The sequence below is a fragment of the Crinia signifera genome, chromosome 1 (assembly GCF_055691185.1).
Source record: "Crinia signifera chromosome 1, ASM5569118v1, whole genome shotgun sequence".
NCBI classification, from domain to species: domain Eukaryota; kingdom Metazoa; phylum Chordata; class Amphibia; order Anura; family Myobatrachidae; genus Crinia; species Crinia signifera.
The window spans coordinates 342,065,236-342,087,224 of record NC_139217.1 but is presented as its reverse complement, the minus strand read 5'-3'; the positions used below and the strand labels follow the sequence as shown (position 1 = coordinate 342,087,224).

Sequence of the window (21,989 nt, the reverse complement as noted above, 5' to 3'; positions counted from 1 at the left end):
TTGGTAACAATAATTACATGGCTCATCTGGTCCTTCTGTTTGTAATTAAAAAATGTAGAGTGCGCTTTGATATGCTAACAAAGTTATTTATGTACTGTAGACCGCGCATCATTTTTGAAGCCCTCTTTTTTGACCTTTCAGAAATATAAGGGTCTATTTATGAATACTTGGAGAGAATGAATATGGAGAGCGATTAAGCTCCTGTCATCTTTAAATCTGTACTACGACAGGCATGGAATGCCTAGTACTTTAGCACTTTCCATGGTTTAGTAAATAGAGTCAATAGTTTTCAGGATGGTCAAAAGTATTCTATGCTGCTACCATTTCATCTCTTTATGTAATATACTGAAACATATAATTGGCATTCGGTATAACATTAGAATAGTGTTTATCTACCGGATATATTGACTGAAGATAACTTTGCATTGGGTAACTACAATAAGGTGTATTCAATGCCTTTGGTGAGCTGTGATGGCGAGCAGTGCCGATAGCTCGCGGGTCAGTATTCAACTTACCCCCCTGCACTCACCGTTTCCACCTGATTTCCAGTGAGGTGGAAACTGTGAGTGCAGCCATCAAAATGACGAGGGTTGTGCTATATGCAGCGGGCTCACTGCATTAGCGGCGAACCCCGCCGTACGGGAAAATCTCCACCATCAGAGACCGGGTTAGCAGCAGGCGAGGGGGTTAGATGGCGAGGATGGCTTGTTTTTGGCGATCCTCGCTGAAAACAAGCCATCCTTGCCGCAGAAACCACCTAACCGGCGGAATTGAATACAGCCCAATATGTCCATCTTTCATACTATAGTCAGCTATTTTATAACAATGTTTACAACTTAACTGTAGTCAGGACTGTCATCAGAAATTGCGGGGCCCAGGACTGACAAAACCATGCCCTATTAATTTCATCCCTATATTTTATGTATGTGACACCGTATATTCATGCTTTATTTAAATGTATTATTTGTCAAGATAAGCCAATGGGTCCCACTGAGCCTGAACACATAAAAACCTCAGGCACTTTTTTAAAGCCTGCTTAGACAGCCAGGCCCAGGACCCCGTTTCACTGCTGAGCTGATATAAAGTTACCTTTCAAGCAGCTTCTAGTGTTACAGTCTCCTCATACTGCTCCTCAGGCTGATGGCTCCTCTGCTTGGCCTCAGCTCACTGTGGAGGCGTGACGTCATTACGTCACATTGCACTGTATGTGGGGCTTTCTGTGTGTCCTGCGGCAGTTCTCCTGCTCTACTGCCTGCTTGAGCGCCGGGCAGCCTGGCACTGTTAAATGAAGGTGAGCTGGGCAGTGTGCAGTGTTGATTGTTAGTGAAGGAGGGGACTCCGGCCTGGGCTAGGTATCAGGGGACAATATGCGACAGGCTGCGGGTGACCCGGGCCTGGCACTGATTATAGTGAGTGAAGGAGACTCTGGGGTTGGCTGGCTAGCAGCCGGTGTGCAGAAGGTGGCAGTTTGAGATAGAGCAGCTCGGGCTCTCCCCGCTCTGTCATAGCGGCAGGGCCCGGGACAGTGTTCCCCACAGTACCCCCCAGATGGCGGCCCTCTCAAGCATTCCAATTTAAATATCAGTCTTCATTTGTCTCCTTTGAAAAGCGCAACGGAATATGCTGCGCTGTATAAGAAACTGTTAATACATAAATTCCAAAGACCTTGCATAAATCTAGATAAGCACCTTTTACAGCTATACATTGTTCTATTATCTTATTACATTTTGGTCATTATCAAAGAAAAGGGATTTATTTTCCATTATATTTTCAGTTTAATATTCCTTGTAGAGATACCAAAAAAAAAAATACATTTTTCTTTATAATTCAGCTTCTCTAATGATAATGCAACATTCAGAATACATTTGCAAAAATACTATTTTGTTAGTACTTCAACTCTTTTGGGACAATTATGAGCAACAACACAATAGGCTCAACAGTCACATGTTTAAACCACCTAATATAAAGACGATCTATCAAACTCCAACAAATATGCATATACAGTACAGTATGTTCTGCACTGTATTGCTGTAATATTTTGATACCTATAGCTTGTAATTCCAAAGTGATTACACCAGTGGTTCCCAAACTTTTTGGAATCAGATCACCCTTTTGTATAAGAATTTTATTCACGGCACCCCTAGGCCAATAGTTTGTTATTGAGAATTTAAGAACAAAACATTAATTAAATAAATTTTGTTCATACAGTATGTCATCTAGTTTGAATTAGTGAGAGACAAGATATGCTTCTGTTAATCCAAATATTTGTCAGCCACAAGCACTGGTTTTACCAATTACATTAATCATAATAAATCTAAATTGGTCCTGGAGCACCATCCCGAGGCACCATGCAAGGGTCCCAAGACACCACAAGGTGCCACGGCACACAGGTTGGAAACCACTGGACTACACCACAAAGCTTGTGGGATTCAAGCTATTAATGTATCCAAATAGCTTAGTGGCAAATCTTCTGTACACCAATAAAACATACCCAGTCATTTGCAACCCATATTCCACAGAATTATTATTATTTATAGTTTCTTATATAATGCAGCATATTCTGTTGCGCTTTACAATTGGAAACAATGGGAACAAACTGGGTAGAAACAAACCAACATAAAGGTAGGAGGGCCCTGCTCACAAGCTTACAATCTATAGGGATAATAGGAGGGATACATAAGGATAGTATTCTATAGCATGGCAGTCCCACCATATTACAACACAGTCCTGATGGGATGCAATTAGATATGAATGCTACTGGGGGTTTCGTGGGGGTTCTGGAATATGATAAGCTTGCTTGAAGAAGTGAGTTTAAAAGTTTGGAGGCTAGAGAAGAGTCTTAGTGGACATTCCATAAGGGCATTCCATCCCAACAGAATCCTGCAAGTGTTAGTGGGAGCAAGTAATGAGTGTGGATGAGAGATGCAGATCTTGTGCGGAGCAGAGAGGTTGGATATATTTTGGGATAAGCAAAGAGATAGTAGTTGGTGTAGATAGAGTAATGGCTTTGTATAACTAAAAGTATTTTATATTGAATGCGATAATATACAGCCAACCAATGGTTTTCTTTTTAAGAAGTTAAAAGTTAAAAGCTGTCAAGTTTCTTAATGGTTATATAAAAAAACTCAATCACTTACCTCTTCATAAAACTTTAGCTGTGGTACGCCTTCATCAATCTCACTCATGCAAAATTCTTTAAAATGCAGGAAACCTACAAAGCAGAAGGAACAGTGTTACGGTTGGAACTATATATTACTCCATGATACAAATATGCAAAATCATAGGACATTTATGACAGATACTGTATGATACTCCATGGCACAGGAGTGAAAATGAGAAAAGAACATGTTATATACACTATCACACAGTGTTGTGCATCTCAGCTGCTTTGTGACTAGTGACTTAAAATCTTTGCATGTTCTGTCAGCCAGTTGGGTACATGAACAATGGTTGCAGTGCCACAGTTCTCCAGAGCTGATCAAGCAAAGCCTAATACTGCTCGTTAGCCCTAGGTGATCGGATCAATGGTCACATAGATAATTTTATGTAGAGGTGATGCCTTCGGGCTCCTAACTCTGCTCTCTGCAGAAGTGCATGTGTCATTGCTACATGCACGGTAGCTGCCTCAGCAATGTCCTCAGAAAGGGCTTCAGGGGGAAGAAAGGTCTTTCTTACCTTCCAAACCTGTAGCAGCAGCAACCCCTGCACCCCAATAATTCTGTCCTCATTTCCCATATGATCTTGTACGTGCATGGCCAAAAAGAGGATCCAGTACTTACCCAGAGGGTACAGTTTATTTGCTGCTAATACAGGGGAGTGACACTAAGGTCAGGCTATGATCAGACAGGCAATTGTCAACTTTGCACAGTATTTTCTAACAAGCCCAATATAATCCTATCCATTTTGATATGATTGTAAATGGACACTACTAAATGTGGCAACACATTTGCTACATTTTAAAATGAAACTACAGATGGAGCCCCTCTCAATTATCTTCCTTAGGTCGTGGCTCACCATGGCTAGCCATGGCTATCCTACTGTTCTCAGCAGCAATACAATACATAGAACAATACAGTAGGGGATTAGCAGAGTAATCCTATTACTCACTTCACCCTATTAAAGGGCTAGATGAGCAGGGTTCCATCTGTAGCAACATCCTATCTGACACACGCAAAATAATTTGTGCAGTATTTATACCCCCAAAAAGGCAGATATTCCCACTAAAGTAGCCTACAGGAAAGAGTCCATTGATCACATTGGCATACTGTATATAAACAAAAAATTGTAAACCAGAAAATAGCAGTTTGCAGCTATCAAGAAGCCACACAGGAACAAGTAGATCAGAAGAGTATCATTGCAGTATTTACCGTACACATACTGTGCATTTGATGATGAATATAAGGAATCATTTAAGAAGAATCTATTCAGTATGTAGATTAGACTTTAGCCCACAGCAGCTGAGAAAGTAGGTCAATATATTTCTGCTTTCTGCTGTATCTGATTTTATAGACTTCAGAATTAAAGCATACAACTATTTTATTGCTTCAGACGGGAAGCGTGCCGATATGGATTGTGAAATATAAGGAACCATGTTTCATCGTTTTTCTAGGTCAGTCATGCTGTATTAGGATAAAAAGTCTATTTACCAATAATGCAACTGCTTATACAGTGGCGTAACTATAAATATTGCTCCCCGCAACCCAAAAAGTTTCTGGCACCCCCCTCCATAATGCCCCTTACACATTATCCTACACATCGTAATGCCCCTTATTCTATAAGCCACACACCATAATACACAATATATGCCACACACCCTAATGCACCTCACACTATATGCCACACAGCTTATCGAACTTTACACTATATGCCACACACACTGTAATGACCCTTACACTATACACCACACACCGTAGTGCACTTTACAATATACGCAACACACTGTTATACATCTCACACTATATGACACACACTGTAATGTCCCTTACACTGCATGAACTATGATTTCTACATGGCGAAGCTGTGCCAACACCAGAAAAGGGGTGTGACGTGCTGATAGGTGTTGTGGCTATTTGGTAATAATACAGGCACTCAGACAGTTGCTGACACTGATACACACGATGACACATGGATGCAGACACTGACAGGTAGACATATGCTGATCATGCAGGGAAGCGTATTATACACAAGGGCCTGATGCACTGCACTGTGTCAGCTCTTTGTATACTACAGTAATGGAACACACACAGCTAGGTGAAATGAAATTCCTGTTGGTAATGGATGTTGCGCTGCCAAGACACAACTGGGCATGCATATAGAGTCATACGCATGCCCGGCTGGGTCTCGGCAGTGTGACCGTCCACTACCCCCAGGAATTTCATTTTTACCCATTTGGGGTAATATACCCCCTGTTCCCTGACAACTGGTCTGTTTGGGTTTGGTTGGAAACCCCCGTTAATGGTTTTTGAAGTGCTATGGAAAAGCAGTCAAAAGAGTGGAAAATTTTTCCAAAATAAAAAGTTGCCTATAGCAATCAAGCTCAGCTTTGAGGTAACATTTATGTCAAACTCTATAGGCAACTTCTCCTCTGGTCCACGTCTCCACTCTTTTCACTGCTTGCTTCACTAAAGTTTTTCAGGAAAACACTAACATTTCTTACTCATATACAGCAGCAGTCACACACAGAATATAGGCAAGCCACATATCACTTGTATCAGTAGAAGATGATTATGCATCTTTTTCACATAATTTTGCAAATAAGACACTATTTAATGGAAAAGGTCTAAAAAAAAAAAAGATTCCCGGCGCTAGAGTCACACAGAGCCCACACATTATGTATAATGCAACTTGTATTGTATGGATGATAGATGTATGTGGACACATCTGTGGCTCATTGTCAACAGTTGTTAGCAGCATGATGCTGAGCACAGCAGCCAACACAGTACTAATTTTAGTAAAACCATTTGAACTATGTGGGCAGTAAAGTTGAAACATGTACTGATGACATGGTTACAATACAAAATATAATCTATTCTGTCAATCATAGGTTAAAAAATAACCTGGAATAGTCACCGCTTACAAATTAGGATGCATAGACACCAATTCCTGGGGGCCACAAACTTATTTCCATATATTACAATATTAAATGTCCGGGATAATCCTGGGATTTCGGGATTAGATTGCGCATGCGCAGACGCTGCCCAGTTGTTCCTGACCCCAGCATGCAGCCTGTGTAGCGTAACTAGGTCATAAATCATGCTGCCCAGGCCACACCTCCGCCGCCGGAACCCTCTGCACCCTGACGACTGCTGGCGGCACATACAGTAGGATGTCACACATGCGCCCAGCATAGCACCTGCATAGAACCCTGCAGACTTCCTCCTCCTGGCTGCTCCCCCACAATGCTGCTGCCTGTGCCGCTCCCCCAAGTAAGTAAATGTGGGGGACAGGGGCGATTTTCTTATTAGAAAAATGCTCAATCCCGTGATTGAGCATTTTTCAATGCCGATTCCCGGGATTGAAAAAATGTCCAAAGGTTTAAGTGAAAAGCAAGATATTCTCTTTGTGGTGACGGAATGCTGAATGTTACAAACAGCAAATATACTGTGTGAATAAATGTGAATAAATACTTTTTTTGGACAAACACCGAGGTTCACATCCTGTACTCCAAGAGAATACTAGGTTACAAAAGAGCTAACCCCTCAGTCTGTAGTTTCCCAATGTCCATTTCAGCAGTTTAGTTGTCCAAAAAAATTCAAGCCATTCATTTACAACAGCATTCAGTCACAAATACCACACTGCTGCTTAGAATTTGAGGGACAGGCATCCTGGGAAATTAGCAGGCTGTCCTAAAAAAGCAGAAATATGGAGAACGGAACAAAAAAATAGGTCAGTGGATACAGTGAATAGCTACAGTGGCACAGTGCATGCATCAATAACCCAGATCTAATGAACATTTTAAGAAACAATGTCTTTGTAGTAGGCTTTGTCTCATTATTGCAGTTTCAGATATAACATCACGTCTAGTCTTGGCAGATAATAGTCAAAATACATGATTTTAAAAGATTCCAAACAGCATTGCTGCCCTTCTAATTTGTAAAGCGGTAAATATACACACATTATAGGGTTAATATGTAACAGTCTCCTTGCTATCTCCTATTAAATGAGACACTGTTGCTGTAAACAAACATTACTCACAGGTGTCAATATGTTGTTGTTGTTGTTGTTATTATTATTTATTTGTTTAATTAGCATGTTCCGATTCTAGAGCCATGAAAATCGGTAGGGTACATGGAAGCCATAAACACTAGCAATGGCACTTGCTATTTGACAGAAGAATCTGTAATAATTTTTCCACTGCTGCTTGTTCCATTTAGATGTGTTCACCACAAGTAAAAGCACTGGGGTCAAAGGATAGTCTTCTATTGACACTATGAACCCAACCCACCACAAGTGCTTGCTAAATGTGAAGTTATTTGACATGTGAGATCCCAGGTTTTTAAATACAATACTAGCGATTAAAAGCGATTAAAAGCGGTTATGTTTCAGTTTCTTTAATACAGGGTGACGGGGAGCCGATGCTAAAGCACGGATTGCTCACCACACCCGCGATGTGTGCTGAGCGATCCATGCGGAGCAGCGTTTTGTCTATGCTAATAGGCAAAACACTGATCTTAGCATGATAGACCAGCAGGGGCAAACGCAGGATTTTCAGAAGGGGGTTTCCATAGGGGGCGGAGCAAAGCACGGAGATGGACACTTAGGTGACCCAGTATATGCCGGGTCAGTTAAAGTATTATAGATAGACAAAATGTATATAAATAATAATATACACACATATACATACATACATACAGGGGCATCAACAGCAGTGTAGACCCCTGGTCATAGCAATGTATTGGGGCCCCTACCGATCCTCTAGCGGTAGGTGTGGGGGAAGCTTTGATGTCCCGCGGGTGGTAGGGGGTATTATATCAACTGCATGTAACAGCATGTAGGGCCAGGATCAGTAATGGTGGGAGATGGGGTGGGAGAAGAGGGCATTGGGCTGAATGAAGGGGTCCTGCTACATAACTTCCAGGGTGGTAGAGGATGTTTAATACACAGAGGAGGGGTGTATAGTGGAGCGGACTTATTATTCATAATTTTCTGGTGGGAGGACAGCTTGTTCCCAGAAATAGATTTCTTAGATTTTAATGGAATTAAAAACTAGAGAATTCCACCTACCAAATGGTATTGGGGACTAGGGGATCAGATTTCAGGAGGCAGAGCAATCTACAAATGAGAATATAAAACTACATACCAGGTGTGTGGAGCTGGAGCAGTAACCAGCTGCTGGAAGGCTGATATCGCTGGTTCTGGGAACAGTAGAGACCACCTTCTAGTGTCCCTCAAAGAGGGAAAGTCTTAGCTTTTGGAATATACCCTCACAAAAACTCTTAAGTCAGACAGAACCTGAAATATCTGACTGGGAATAGCAATTAACAGGCTTGGATGGGGACCACTGCTTTGAAGTCAGATACAGTATCTCCAGGTTCCCAAGGGCCGATTTTTAAAATTTTTGTACCCATGGAAAGAGGGGACCCTCAGCTTTCAGTCTAGGTCCCTTAGACTCCTGGATGGGGTTTCTGGGTACTCATAAACTGCATGTGCCTCTGACAAGGCATGCACTGTCTATCACTGCAGGAGATGGCTACATGTGGGTTTTTCGCATCACTATACCCTGTACCCACAGAGCGATCGGGGCGTACTTTCTAAGTCAACAAGACCAATCGCTTAGAAAATAGCCCCAAATCGCCAAATGTGTATGGGCCTTAAAGGGCTTGTTCAGAGTAGTGGAGACAGATGGGACCATATATATGGATCAATGCTTCACATTACCTAACCATTCTAAAAAGTAATTCATTTTTCAAATCTTATACTAAAGAGATCAGTGTTTACAGAGATTATGGTAGGAGCAAACACTAGGTGCAGCAGTGACAACATACAGATATAATGCGCAAGGGACCACTCATCGGATCGCACTCATCAGACTTTTCATTTTTCACACATTTTTTGCCCTGATGCTTCAAAATCGGGAGAAATTGCTGTAATTACACTAGTGTATTGTCACCTTATGGGCTTGTTAAGAAAATGTAGTGAAGACAAGGAGAATACTTCAATGACACACAGATCGATTAGCTTTATCAATATTTCCCAGTTGTAACAGCACTCAAACTGCTAATAAAAACCTTTTATTATCCTAGCTATGTATTTTGAATAACTAAGGGTTATGAAATATTGTACACTAATTTTCTACCATACACTCTAAGTCAATTTACTATTGTACAATAACATACATTTTGTGATCAAAAGCAAAGAATTTATAAATACTACAGAAGAAAAACATCAAAGAAAGCAGTGAATGGGTAAATGTTTTAAATATTAAAATAGATGAAGAAGCATTACTACTACTAATTTATAATGGGCTTAACATAATTTACTTTTGTCCAAAAAAAGTATATTGGACATTAGGGATGATTACCAACGTTGTGGAACTTTGGAGGATGTTGATGTGGAACTCCCATCTGGAAAACCCTGGAATGGGGACAGTCTCCATGATAACTGGCTGGTGGGTTCTATGAATTACACCCATGCCTCACTCTCCACTGTAAAACTTGAATGATGGCATATTTTAGCAGGTGGGGTGACCATGATGAACCAAATTGCATCATCACAACCCACCTATAAACTGCAGGGGATATAGTCAAGTCAATACCACAGTTATATCGACATTGTTGAAATATCGACATTGAACATGTCAGCATGTGCAGAATGTTAACATGTTTACACTTTCAACATCTGAAATGTTGACATTCTAAATATACTGGCAATCTAAAGTTAGGATTAAGGGGCATACACAAGGTGGGTTTTAAACTACCCCTATGGACCAATATACTCCATATTATTAGAAAACATAGTACATATCACATAGGGATGCAGTCAATTTGCCGGCGGTCGGGATCCCGACACTGGAATCCCGACCGCCGAAATCCCGAAACTTTCTCCCTCCGTGGGTGTCCACGACACCCATAGAGGGAGAATAAAATAGCGTGCCGAGCGTAGCGAGGCACCGGGCCCGCTGCGTGGCGAGCGCAGCGAGCCTGCAAGGGGGGGCGTTCCACGTCCCCCCCATGTCGGGATTTCGGCGGTCGGGATTCCAGTGTCGGGATTCCGACCGCCGGATCCATCACATTGTGTGTATGATGCTTGAGCTGCCGATGCGGGCAACAGTGGAGTAGGTATAGCAAGAAAAAATACACTGTGCAGGCAGCTCAATTCTGACTGTACAATCTGGTGCATAACTATTTCTAGTACAGTTAAAATGAGCCATAGCCAAAATTAGACAGTGTGTATAAAATCAATATCGGTGGTTATGGGCTAAGGGAAGTTCAAGGGAAATCACAGTGTCAAAAATCAGCCATAGCCAAAATCGCACCGTGTATATGCACCTTTAGGCTATTGTAGGGGGAGGTTAGGCTCTCGGCAGATGGTTAAGGTTAGGATTATTTATAAATACAGCTGGAAGCTGTTAAAAGACATTCTTACATCACTACTGGACCCAGGGGATACCACTAGACCAGGTAAGTCATATTAGACCAGCAGTAACTGTCAACAGTCTAATCATGTCTCCATATCATCAGTATTGACCTGACGAATGTCTATAATGTGGATGGGTCTGCCAAGCATGTTGACATTATGATCATGTCAACAGCCTCACCTTGACCTGATTAATGTTGACAATATATAAACAAACTGGAGAAGTTCATGGGATGTCTTTCAGGAGAGCAGGTGTACATATAGGTCATTATATGCAGTCTGTTCAGGCTTGTGAATAACCTTCAAAACTTGTCAGCGTTATATTTTTCTAAAATATTTAAATATTTGTTTAGCTACTTCTTAACACTTATCTTCCTTTTCAATTTACATTTAGTGAAAAATAGTAAAATTCTATGAGATCAAACATGCAAATTCATGACTATGGTAAATGTCCTTGTAACATACTGCAGGCAGATTACCCAAGAAAGGCCAGATAAGAAACTTTCAAATACTTTATTGCTAACAGCAACATAGTGAAACCTTTTAAAGTTGCAAAGCAAGAAGAATATGCCTAAGGCATAGTTTGCTTTGCTCTGTCTTACACATTTGTGGAACACTGTAGGAAGATGAACTGTAAAACAGCATACACCATGGAGAAAAAACGTTTCCAGGGCAAATCTTCTTCTCAGTTGTCTATATTGCAATGTACTCCTAGACACAAATTGCATCAGCCTATTCAGGTGGGAGAACAATCATTCTGCACTAAAGGGCTCAGAAATGCATAGTGTGAGCAATTTAAATACAGTAAAAATGCCCCATAGGGTATCCCTACTCCACCATTGATTGTTGCCTTTTAGAAGTTATAGACCTCTGAAAACGCTGGGAGCCCCCCAGCGAAACACGTCAGGCTTCAGCACCCCCACTTCCTTTCTCCATTGTGGATTACAAATATTTGGGTCCAAAAAAAACCCTAGAACTCGGGACTCTAAAGCGGACACCACCACCAACTGGGGATATCCAAAAGAAATCAGAAGACAGCACGACTACTACATGGGGACCACCTCCAGTGCGAGCCATCCCAGATATGTAAGTGACAGTGACTGTTTTCCTCCCCCATTTTTCACCAACAGGGTCAGGGGAGTCCAACAAGAGTAGGATCCACACACAAAAAGGATCCGTGGGGTGCATTAACCAAAATTTGTCTTTAATCAAAATTTGTCTTTGATCAAATTTTACTTGCACCAATTGCCTGCCATTTTGTGGCATTTTAGAATCATTATGAATGTGTGTATACATGAATCAAGCTTATGATTATTTTAATTTTGTTTATTAAGCAATAAATTGTAAAAAATTATTGTGTTTAATTTTTTTCTCAAATAGCGCAGTTACAAAAACATTTTTTGGTACTTATGTAGTATCTGGACGCCCGATTTTTTGATTGTATGCCTTAACTTAAGGCATACAATCAGATGCGATGCGATCGACCCGATTTTCCATAGGATTCATTGTAAAAATGGTCTTATTCATTTCCCTACTATCCAAGTGGGCATGGAGTTGGATATAAACCTGTGGCGAGCAAAGCGAGCCACCGAGCCCGAAGCGTGGCGAGCGCAGCGAGCCCCGCGAGGGGACGCAGATTATTTAAAATGTATTCCATGTCACCAAAATAATCCGCGTGCGCTTGCCACGCTTCGGGCTCGGTGGCTCGCTTCTCTCGCCACAGCTTTATATCCGACTCCATGCCCACTTGGATAGTAGGGAAATGAACAAGACCATTTTTACAATGAATCCTATGGAAAATCGGGTCGTTCGCATCGCATCGCATCTGATTGTATGCCTTAAGTTAAGGCATACAATCAAAAAATCGGGCGTCCAGATACTACATAAGTACCCATTTTTTTTCTCTTGCATTTATCAGTGACTGACTATCCCTAATTCTAACTGCTGCTTGATTTGAAAAAGGGGCCCTGTGCAGGGCCTGGTAATTACCCTAGTGGTATTACACAACTATATTTTTTTCATTTTAGAAGTTATGTTTGTTGCATTTTAACCACTTAAGATGGTATCCAATTAGCAGTGATGATTTACTGCTGCTAATGGATTCACAAGGAGCTATCCTGTTAGCCTTGATACAGCACTCATCTCGTGATGCCTGCTGTCCCCCACTGTGCTATTCCTACTTGTTTCTCAGGCCCTGCTGGCCACCAGCTGCACCCGCTTTTCTTTCTCACTGGCCCCACAACCCACCTTTCCCTGCCATTCTAGAACCTTCAGCTCCCGTGACTGTGCAACAGCATCCACAACCGCTGCAGCAGCACACTTTTGTGGCTGTAGCTGGAAACCCTCACGCGGACATTATGGAAGCATACTCCATGATAATCAGCCCACAGAACAGTGATAACACATGGCTCGGAAATATCAGCACAAACCTATTCAATGCAGCCATTTTCAGTTGCAATGAAGCCATACGGAATCGACTTTTTAAAAAGTTGAATCTGCACTGTCGAAAATGGCCACTAGATTGACAACACTGTGGCAGTTTTTGACAACCCCCGGCTGTTTCAGAAGATTGAATGCAGACTGTGCAATGGGTCGTATTTCCGACTATCGGAAATGTTCTGACAGTCGGAAACGTCACTGAATACCCTCCTTTTCAATTAAAAGTTTTAATTAATTTCGGAAAATGTTTTAAGCTTTTTGGAAAAAATCTATATTTTGTAAGGGTCTGTTTGTAAAAAAATAAAATAGTCATATGTACAGCATGAAAAATGGAACATACAATGTTGAGCAGATAAAGAAGCATTACAGAGAATGGCATCTTGCACATGATGTAGAACAGAGGTATGGGGACTAATTATTTCCTAGTTATGCATTTTTCAATTATAGACACAGTTAGGAGCAAATTAGAAGTAGGGCATGGGACCTGGGAGACCACAGCAATAGAGAACCGTAGACATTCCCTAAACTCTGGCTAATACAGGCTAGAGGTAAAGTGAGCGAGGAAAATGTGCAACTATGGCAACCCACTAACTTCTTCCCAGAAATACAGCCACATTTATTGCCTCAGAGGGGAGTTAAAGCTGCAAGGACATAAGAGAGATACGAGATAATGACTGTGGCAAAGTGGATAAGAAAGAAATAAAAATACACACTTCATTGTAAACTATAGGTATCATGTGCAGATACTGTAGATTCACAACATCCTTTTATTTACTGTATGCATAGCATATCCGTATTAAACATGCTAGTTATACAAACAGCCGGGATGCAGTTACAATCCCGGCAGTGGGAATCCCGGCACTTTCTCCCTCTGTGGGTGTCCGCGACATCCATAGAGGGAGAATAAATGAGTGCGTGGCAAGCGCATGTCCCCCCTTTGTCGGGATTTCAGTGGTCGGGATTCCGGCGTCAGGATTTTGAACGCTAAGATGTGTGATTCCGGCATCAGGATTTTGAACGCTTTTTACCACATTTTTGGCTTAGTACATCCCACCCTGAGTACTTCACAATTTGTTTTACGTGGGAACCTTAAAAATATTACAGCTTATTTACACCATTATATCCAAGGTTCCTTCTCAACTTCACCCTAAAGAAGAAAACCTATAGCAATCCACAAAAACAAACCTACATACAACCCAGGACCTACATCAAAGCAGTCAATTCAAAAAACCTTATACATATGTATCCACATACATCTAGACAACTTTTGCGGTAAGCAGCCTTTCTAGTCACACCATGATGTAGCTACAGATGCCTCATTTGCAACTTTTTTAATTAAAATTTGGTTGCACAGAAAATATAGGCATGTTGCATATTTTAATCAGCAGAAGCTGCTTGTCTGGTTTGTGATGAAGAGTAATTTCAATGGATGAAGGTCACAAACTATGTGTAACACGATTTGTAGCTATTACAAAATAAGATGTATGTGAACAGATCTGTACATTCTTCACACTTATTACATAGGAAATCTGACACCAGGACCGAAACCTGTTTTGTCAAATTATTATCTTCGATTTTGTTTGGATACAAATACACAGCTTTTGCTTCTGATTAATACACTTTATTATTAGCTGTTAATGACAGGCTGTTCTCCTTATCCCCTTTGAAATTCAAAAGTTTTTTTGCGGCATATTCCTGCTTTTTGAGTTACTATTTTTTTTTGTACATCTGTGGAGTATGCCGATATAAGAGAAGTACTTGGCAAACTATACCAGTAACATGGCATGTCTGCAGGCACTTGTGCTTCTGTATAGTTGCCAACAATGTAAAATAGTTTCCAGGGACACTTTGCTGTTGTGACGGTGCATTTACACATGTCAATTACAATAATGACCTTGGTTGACCTCTGAAGCACGGATTATCCCCATTGTGTTTAAAATACTGAAATCTTATTTATTTTGTATTTAAAGCACTACTTTTCATTACAAAAACAGAGATTATCTATCTGCCCGGTAATGGGGACGGGGAGTAGAAGGAAAATATACAGGAAGGTACAACTGCGCTACAAAGTTGCAAACATGGGGCAAAAAAATAATAGGTTTAATATACAAAATAAAGAAAGTTTAAAAATTGTAGTCAATAAACATAAAAAAAAAACAACAATGGATATTGTGGTGTGCACTTAATTCTACTGTTGCAAAGGATACATTTGAGAATTCAAAAGTCATCCACTCATCATCCCAGATGGTTGGGGTGACCCTTTGAAGTATGGGAGCGTGGTGTAGTACTCCCTTAAGAGGGATGTTCCATAGATGTTGGAAGTGGGAGAGATGTGGGTTCTCCAGGACACAAACAGCTTGGCGCACACACAATGACACCTTGTCTCCTGGGCATCATCTATTCCGCTGAAGTAAAAGTAATTAAGTCGGGAGTCCTGTACTGACAGCCACCGTTGCAAACAAATTATTTCCCCAAATGCATTTATTAGACTACAACTTTTTAAAAGAGGTCTATGATATCATGGTCGTGTGTCTCTCCTCTCCTCTCCTCTCCCCTCCCCCCCCCCCCCCCCCCCCATTTTGCTCTCCTCTTTGCTATGCCAGCAAAATTAGGGCCTTTGGCTGATTTAAAATATTTCAAAAATGACAAAGAATGGATTGTTCCCCACTGTCGTTGAGGAAGCTGCAGTGCATCTGGAAGTAGCCATCTGTTTGAACACTGTAAATACAGTATGCTCCAGAAGTCTATTTTAACACACCCCTGGATCAGCAATCAGATTTATATTGTAGAGGAGTCAGTGTTGCATGTGAATAGGAATAATTTTCTGAACAATGCATAGGTACCCCATGCTACAGTATCTTGTAACCCTGAAGAAGTCAGTTATATGATGAAACGCAATGGCTGATACAGGTGACTGACTCAAGCACATAAGCAGAAAGTTGTAAGAAAAGGCACATAGCGAAAGGGTTCCCAGAGGACTTATAACATCTCAGGCTTGCAAAAGTTAAGTATTCTGTTTAAGTATTTTAACTCTAATGTTATGTTTATAAACGTGTGCATAATGTTTATAATATCATTAATGGGTTATTAAAGTTACTATAACAAAAGTGACCTCTTGGTGTGTGTGTGTGGGTGCATGTGCATGCGTGTGTGTATCTGGGCGTATCATCAGTGACATCACACTGGATGATCTTTAGATTTTAAATCTATACAGCGGACACAATTAAAAAAAGCTTTAATGCATAAATGCTGTATCAATATTATGCTATCTACTTCATGCCAAAACATGCACAGAAGCGTGGGCTCACAGTGTAGAGGTTGAAACCTGTGCCTTCATGTATGGTAACCATGGGATCAGCTTGATAGGTCCACTTTAAGTAACACTAGAGCTAACCATATCTTTACTGTTTTGAATTCAGTATTAAGTAAACAAATGTAATAAAATAGTAACATCCCAGTTATATATATATATTTATTATGTGCAAGTATTAAAAAAATAAAACAATTTAAAAAAACATTGCAAAGTAGATGAGATTATCACATTGATATAAAGTTGATGTTGTACAGTGTACATCTGATCTATTTCCAAGCACTACATGAAAACAGTTACATATGTTCTATTTCTCCCAGCACCATCTGCTCTGGAGGACCAATCTAATTTTAGTAACTGCTATTGTACTCCGAAAACAGGCAGATGTCTCTTGTAACATATTTCTTACTTAACATTTTTTTTTACAACTGCTGCAGTACTGCCATTTCCAGAGGTAATGCGTCTGTGCGAGTAGACACAACAAATCTGACACTGCAACTAGTTGCACTCACCAAAACTCGCCATCAGTCTGCTTCACTAGACTGCTAAAGGCTTACCTGTCACCGTAAGTTAATGTCTCTGATCAGCAGTTAACTACATTTAATAGAAGCCCTTTATATCAAGCAGGGCGACTTCTCAAGCTATTTAATGTCACACTGATGCAGTCGCCATCATTAACTTAAGATAGATACATGTATAACTGATAAGTGGTAAGTACTTTAATGGATGTGTTATATGCAAAAAGCATATTCACATATTTTACCTAATTGCAAAATGTCCATAAAACAATCATAAAAAAACACTTAGAAACTGAGTGGTTTAGAATTCATCAATTTGTGTGTCATCAAATTGTCAAATGTTCTCTAATTCATTGGGTGATTATAAATAGAAGCAATGATACCATCAGTGCACAAGAACTTGCCTTCTACTTAAAGGACAAGATTGAGAACATCCAAGATGAAATGTTATGCTCTTCTGTAGCCTCTAACCTACTTACTTCCCCACCTGAACCCTCTGGCACTTTCTCTTCATTTGAGACCATAACTGAAAAAGAAGTATCCACACTCTTCTTATCCTCCTACTCCATTACCTCTCCTTGATTCTATATCTGCTCAAGTCATTAAAATGCTACATCTCTATCCCAACCTTAAATAGAATCTGCAATCTCTTTTATACTACTGGTACTTTTCCTTCTCTCTCCAAACATACAGTGATTACTCCCATTCTGAAATAACACAATTCTGACCCTTACTAACTCTCTCTAACTACCGTCCTATCTCTCAGCTCCCATGCCTCTCCAAGCTACTCGAGATACTCATCTACTCTCGCCTCACACACTTTCTTTACTCTCACATCCTATTAGACCCACTTCAGTCAGGTTTCAATTCCCAAAACTCCACTGAGAGAGCACTGACTAAAGTGGTAAATGATCTGGTCACTGCTAAGTCCAAAGGCCATTACACACTACTCCTTCTAGATCTTTATGCTGCATTTGACACTGTTGATCTCACACTTCTTATACAAACTCTATATTCCCTAGGTCGCAGCTCTTTCCTGGTTCTTATCTTACCTATCTGAACATTCTTTCAGCGTTTCCTTCTCTGCCTCTGTCAGACAGACTTCCGCAAGGCTCGGTTTTAGGTCCTCTGCTCTTCTCAATCTATACCTCATCTCTTGGCAAACTAGTCAGCGGTTTGGAAAACAGTATCACTTGTATGCGGATGATACACAAATCTATCAACCCCAGAGTTGTCACCAGTGCTTTTGGGCCAAGTCTCTGAATGCCTCTTTGCCAACTCATCTTGGATGTCTTCTCGCCACCTCAAACTCAATATTTCCAAAATGGAAATAATGATAATCCCACCAGCAAAGAACAGTTACCATCCTGATATCTCCATAATTGTCGACAGCTCGACAATCTACCTTACCCCACAAGCTTGTTGCCTAATCGTCAGCCTGGACTCTGAACTGTCCATTGTTCCACACATTTAATCGGTCTCCAAATCATGTTACACGCATCCAAAAAAACAAATCTAAAATGCAACCCTATCTTACGACAGAGGGTTTTGTTGATCAGTTGCACAGGAAAAGGAGCAGATATAAGGTTTGATTTGACGTTTGGCCCCCTCTAGTAAGGATCGATGGTTAATGAAATGTTTAGGGGTGTGCTATCACAGACAAAAGTAAATAGCAAACTTTTATTATGAAAGAGAAAGATTTGTCATATGGTGGTGCACCATTTATAAGAACTTGAGTCATAAAATATACCTTTTATTGATTATCATTAAAAAGAAACGCGAAATATGACAAACAAACATATAACATATACACAAGTGGGAACAGTGTGTTTAAAAGGCACGTGCGAGTTCGAGGAGCGATTACCTTAATAGGTTTATAATGGTATCACCTTATAATATTCCTTTCTATCATATGTAAATTTATTTTAAGGAGAAGGTGTCGATACTTATTCTGTAGAAGTTTGGTGTGTGCTAAAATATAGTTTTTGCAGCCTTAAGGGTAGCTACTGTGTACTAAGCAGTGTTACAATATAGCGTATAGCTAGTAATAAATTGTTTATACCAGACTGAGTAATTTATTGGGTATCAGAGTATTTGGCAATTAGCACAATGATTTTTACTTCTGAGCCAAATATATAACAGTCTATGGTATAATAGGCATATTAAATTTATTACTAAAGACTAATTGAGTTAATTGGTCAAGTAACCGTTTCTTGGTGCTGTGCCCGATTGGTGTTACTTCTATGCCAATTATAAATTAGTCCAAAAATAGATAAGGGCTATATGTCCTTCAGCTAGTATGATATTATTTCTAGCGAGGCTGTATAGTCACCTTAGCTAGATGTGTGCTATTCGGAAATACACTCCCTAGACGGGAGATAGCTGCTATGTTTGAACACCGTCGGACACAGTCAGTCTCTCCCTGTGCCGCCGACAGCTTCTGCTGATCGTGCTACGGCTGACAGGGGGACTGCCGTTACTTGGGTCTGAGGTAGCTAGGCTAACAGGCGAGCATTCCCTGTGCAGGGACAAATGCCGCTACTGAGTCAACCGTCAGTCAAGCGAGCATTCCCTGTGCAGGGACAAATGCCGCTACTCAGTTAGCCGTCAGTCAAACGTCCTGCCCCGTACCGCTGTCAGCTATCGTTGCTGTAACTGCGGTCTTGGGGGGATTTAAGACTGTTAGGCTGCCGTTACATTAGAGTCCTGAAAAGGACTGATAAATACATTTGACACACACACAACAATTCGAGAGGGTATCGCTCAAGGAACGTGCGCACGGCTGAGTCGGCCGGCGTACGCTTCGCAGGTCTGCCTGGTTGCCCTGAGGAAGACCTACGAAGCGTACGCCGGCCGACTCAGCCGTGCGCACGTTCCTTGAGCGATACCCTCTCGAATTGTTGTGTGTGTGTCAAATGTATTTATCAGTCCTTTTCAGGACTCTAATGTAACGGCAGCCTAACAGTCTTAAATCCCCCCAAGACCGCAGTTACAGCAACGATAGCTGACAGCGGTACGGGGCAGGACGTTTGACTGGCGGCTAACTGAGTAGCGGCATTTGTCCCTGCACAGGGAATGCTCGCTTGACTGACGGTTGACTCAGTAGCGGCATTTGTCCCTGCACAGGGAATGCTCGCCTGTTAGCCTAGCTACCTCAGACCCAAGTAACGGCAGTCCCCCTGTCAGCCGTAGCACGATCAGCAGAAGCTGTCGGCGGCACAGGGAGAGACTGACTGTGTCCGACGGTGTTCAAACATAGCAGCTATCTCCCGTCTAGGGAGTGTATTTCCGAATAGCACACATCTAGCTAAGGTGACTATATACAGCCTCGCTAGAAATAATATCATACTAGCTGAAGGACATATAGCCCTTATCTATTTTTGGACTAATTTATATTTGGCATAGAAGTAACACCAATCGGGCACAGCACCAAGAAACGGTTACTTGACCAATTAACTCAATTAGTCTTTAGTAATAAATTTAATATGCCTATTATACCATAGACTGTTATATATTTGGCTCAGAAGTAAAAATCATTGTGCTAATTGCCAAATACTCTGATACCCAATAAATTACTCAGTCTGGTATAAACAATTTATTACTAGCTATACGCTATATTGTAACACTGCTTAGTACACAGTAGCTACCCTTAAGGCTGCAAAAACTATATTCCAGCACACACCAAACTTCGACAGAATAAGTATCGACACCTTCTCCTTAAAATAAATTTACATATGATAGAAAGGAATATTATAAGGTGATACCATTATAAACCTATTAAGGTAATCGCTCCTCGAACTCGCACGTGCCTTTTAAACACACTGTTCCCACTTGTGTATATGTTATATGTTTGTTTGTCATATTTCGCGTTCCTTTTTAATGATAATCAATAAAAGGTATATTTTATGACTCAAGTTCTTATAAATGGTGCACCACCATATGACAAATCTTTCTCTTTCCTAATAAAAGTCAACCCTATCTTACATAAGACACTACTAAATCCCTTATCCATGCACTCGTTATAGCCTGCATTGACTATAGCAATAGTCTCCTAATTGGTCTTCCCCAGAACAGACTTTCGCCACTGCAATCCATTCTAAATGCTGCTACTAGGCTGATCTTCCTAACAAGATGCTCATTGTCTGCTTATCCGCTCTGCCAGTCCCTCCATTGGTTACCTGTATATAACCGTATTCAATATAAAATACTTCTACTCGCATATAAACCTATTAACCATACTGCACCAGCATATATATATCTATATCGCCTTAGTTATCTCAAAATATCTCCCAAATCGACCACTCCGCTCAAGATCGTCTCTCTACTGCACAGATCACTAGCTCCAATTCACTATTGCAGGACTTTCATCGGGCTGCTCCCACCCTACGAAATGCCCTTCCACACACAATAAGACTCTCCACTAGCCTCCAAACTTTCAAGCGTCCCCTGAAAACTCACCTCTTCAGGCAAGCCTATCCTATTTAAGTACCACACGCATAACCCTATGAGGCACTTATGTATTATATAGCTTCCCTTCTGGACTTACAACTTGGTGGGACTGTTATGCTATTACTGGTGCGTGTCCTTGTGTTTCCCTCCTATGTATCTATAGATTGTAAGCTTGCAGCAGGGCCCTCCTTCCTCCATGTAGGTCTGTTTTACACAGTTTGTTTTATCGCTGTCAACAATTGTAAAATGCAATTCAATCTGCTGCGCTATATAAGAAACTGTAAATAAATAAATTAAATAAAACACAGTTGACAGTAACAAACATGCAAAAATGTTCTACTCTAAAGGCACCATGGGAAATGACACTTCTATTACTGTACTGTATACATGTCTTCAGTGATAAACACTTTACTGCCCTTTGGCTGACGTCAGGTGGTGAAACACCGTACACACTAGTTAATAACGAACAGGATTGTGTTCATTCACATGGGATGGTCACGGCTGCAGCCGGTTGACACCACTGGAAAGGACAGCTGCCAGGTTGTGGCCATCCTGACCATTGTAAACTTCAGTGTACGGCACAACTTCTTGGCCGTGCAGAGTTCCACCACCCGGCGTCAGCATGAGCATGTGAAGCCGCCCTTACAGTAACTTAGCTACTAGACTTTTAGTCCATAATTACCATACCTACCTGTAAT

General features: G+C 41.0%; 1 protein-coding gene across 4 annotated transcripts in view; it reads right to left on the bottom strand.

Moving 5' to 3' along the window:
- GRK3 (G protein-coupled receptor kinase 3) overlaps positions 1 to 21,989 on the bottom strand; it is a 316,600-nt gene that overhangs the window by 130,431 nt on the left and 164,180 nt on the right. For all 4 annotated transcript variants that reach the window (XM_083146472.1, XM_083146488.1, XM_083146479.1 and 1 more), the window contains exon 3: positions 3,138 to 3,211. In XM_083146472.1, coding sequence (XP_083002598.1) covers positions 3,138 to 3,211 — 74 coding nt within the window. The remainder of the gene's footprint in view (positions 1 to 3,137; positions 3,212 to 21,989) is intronic.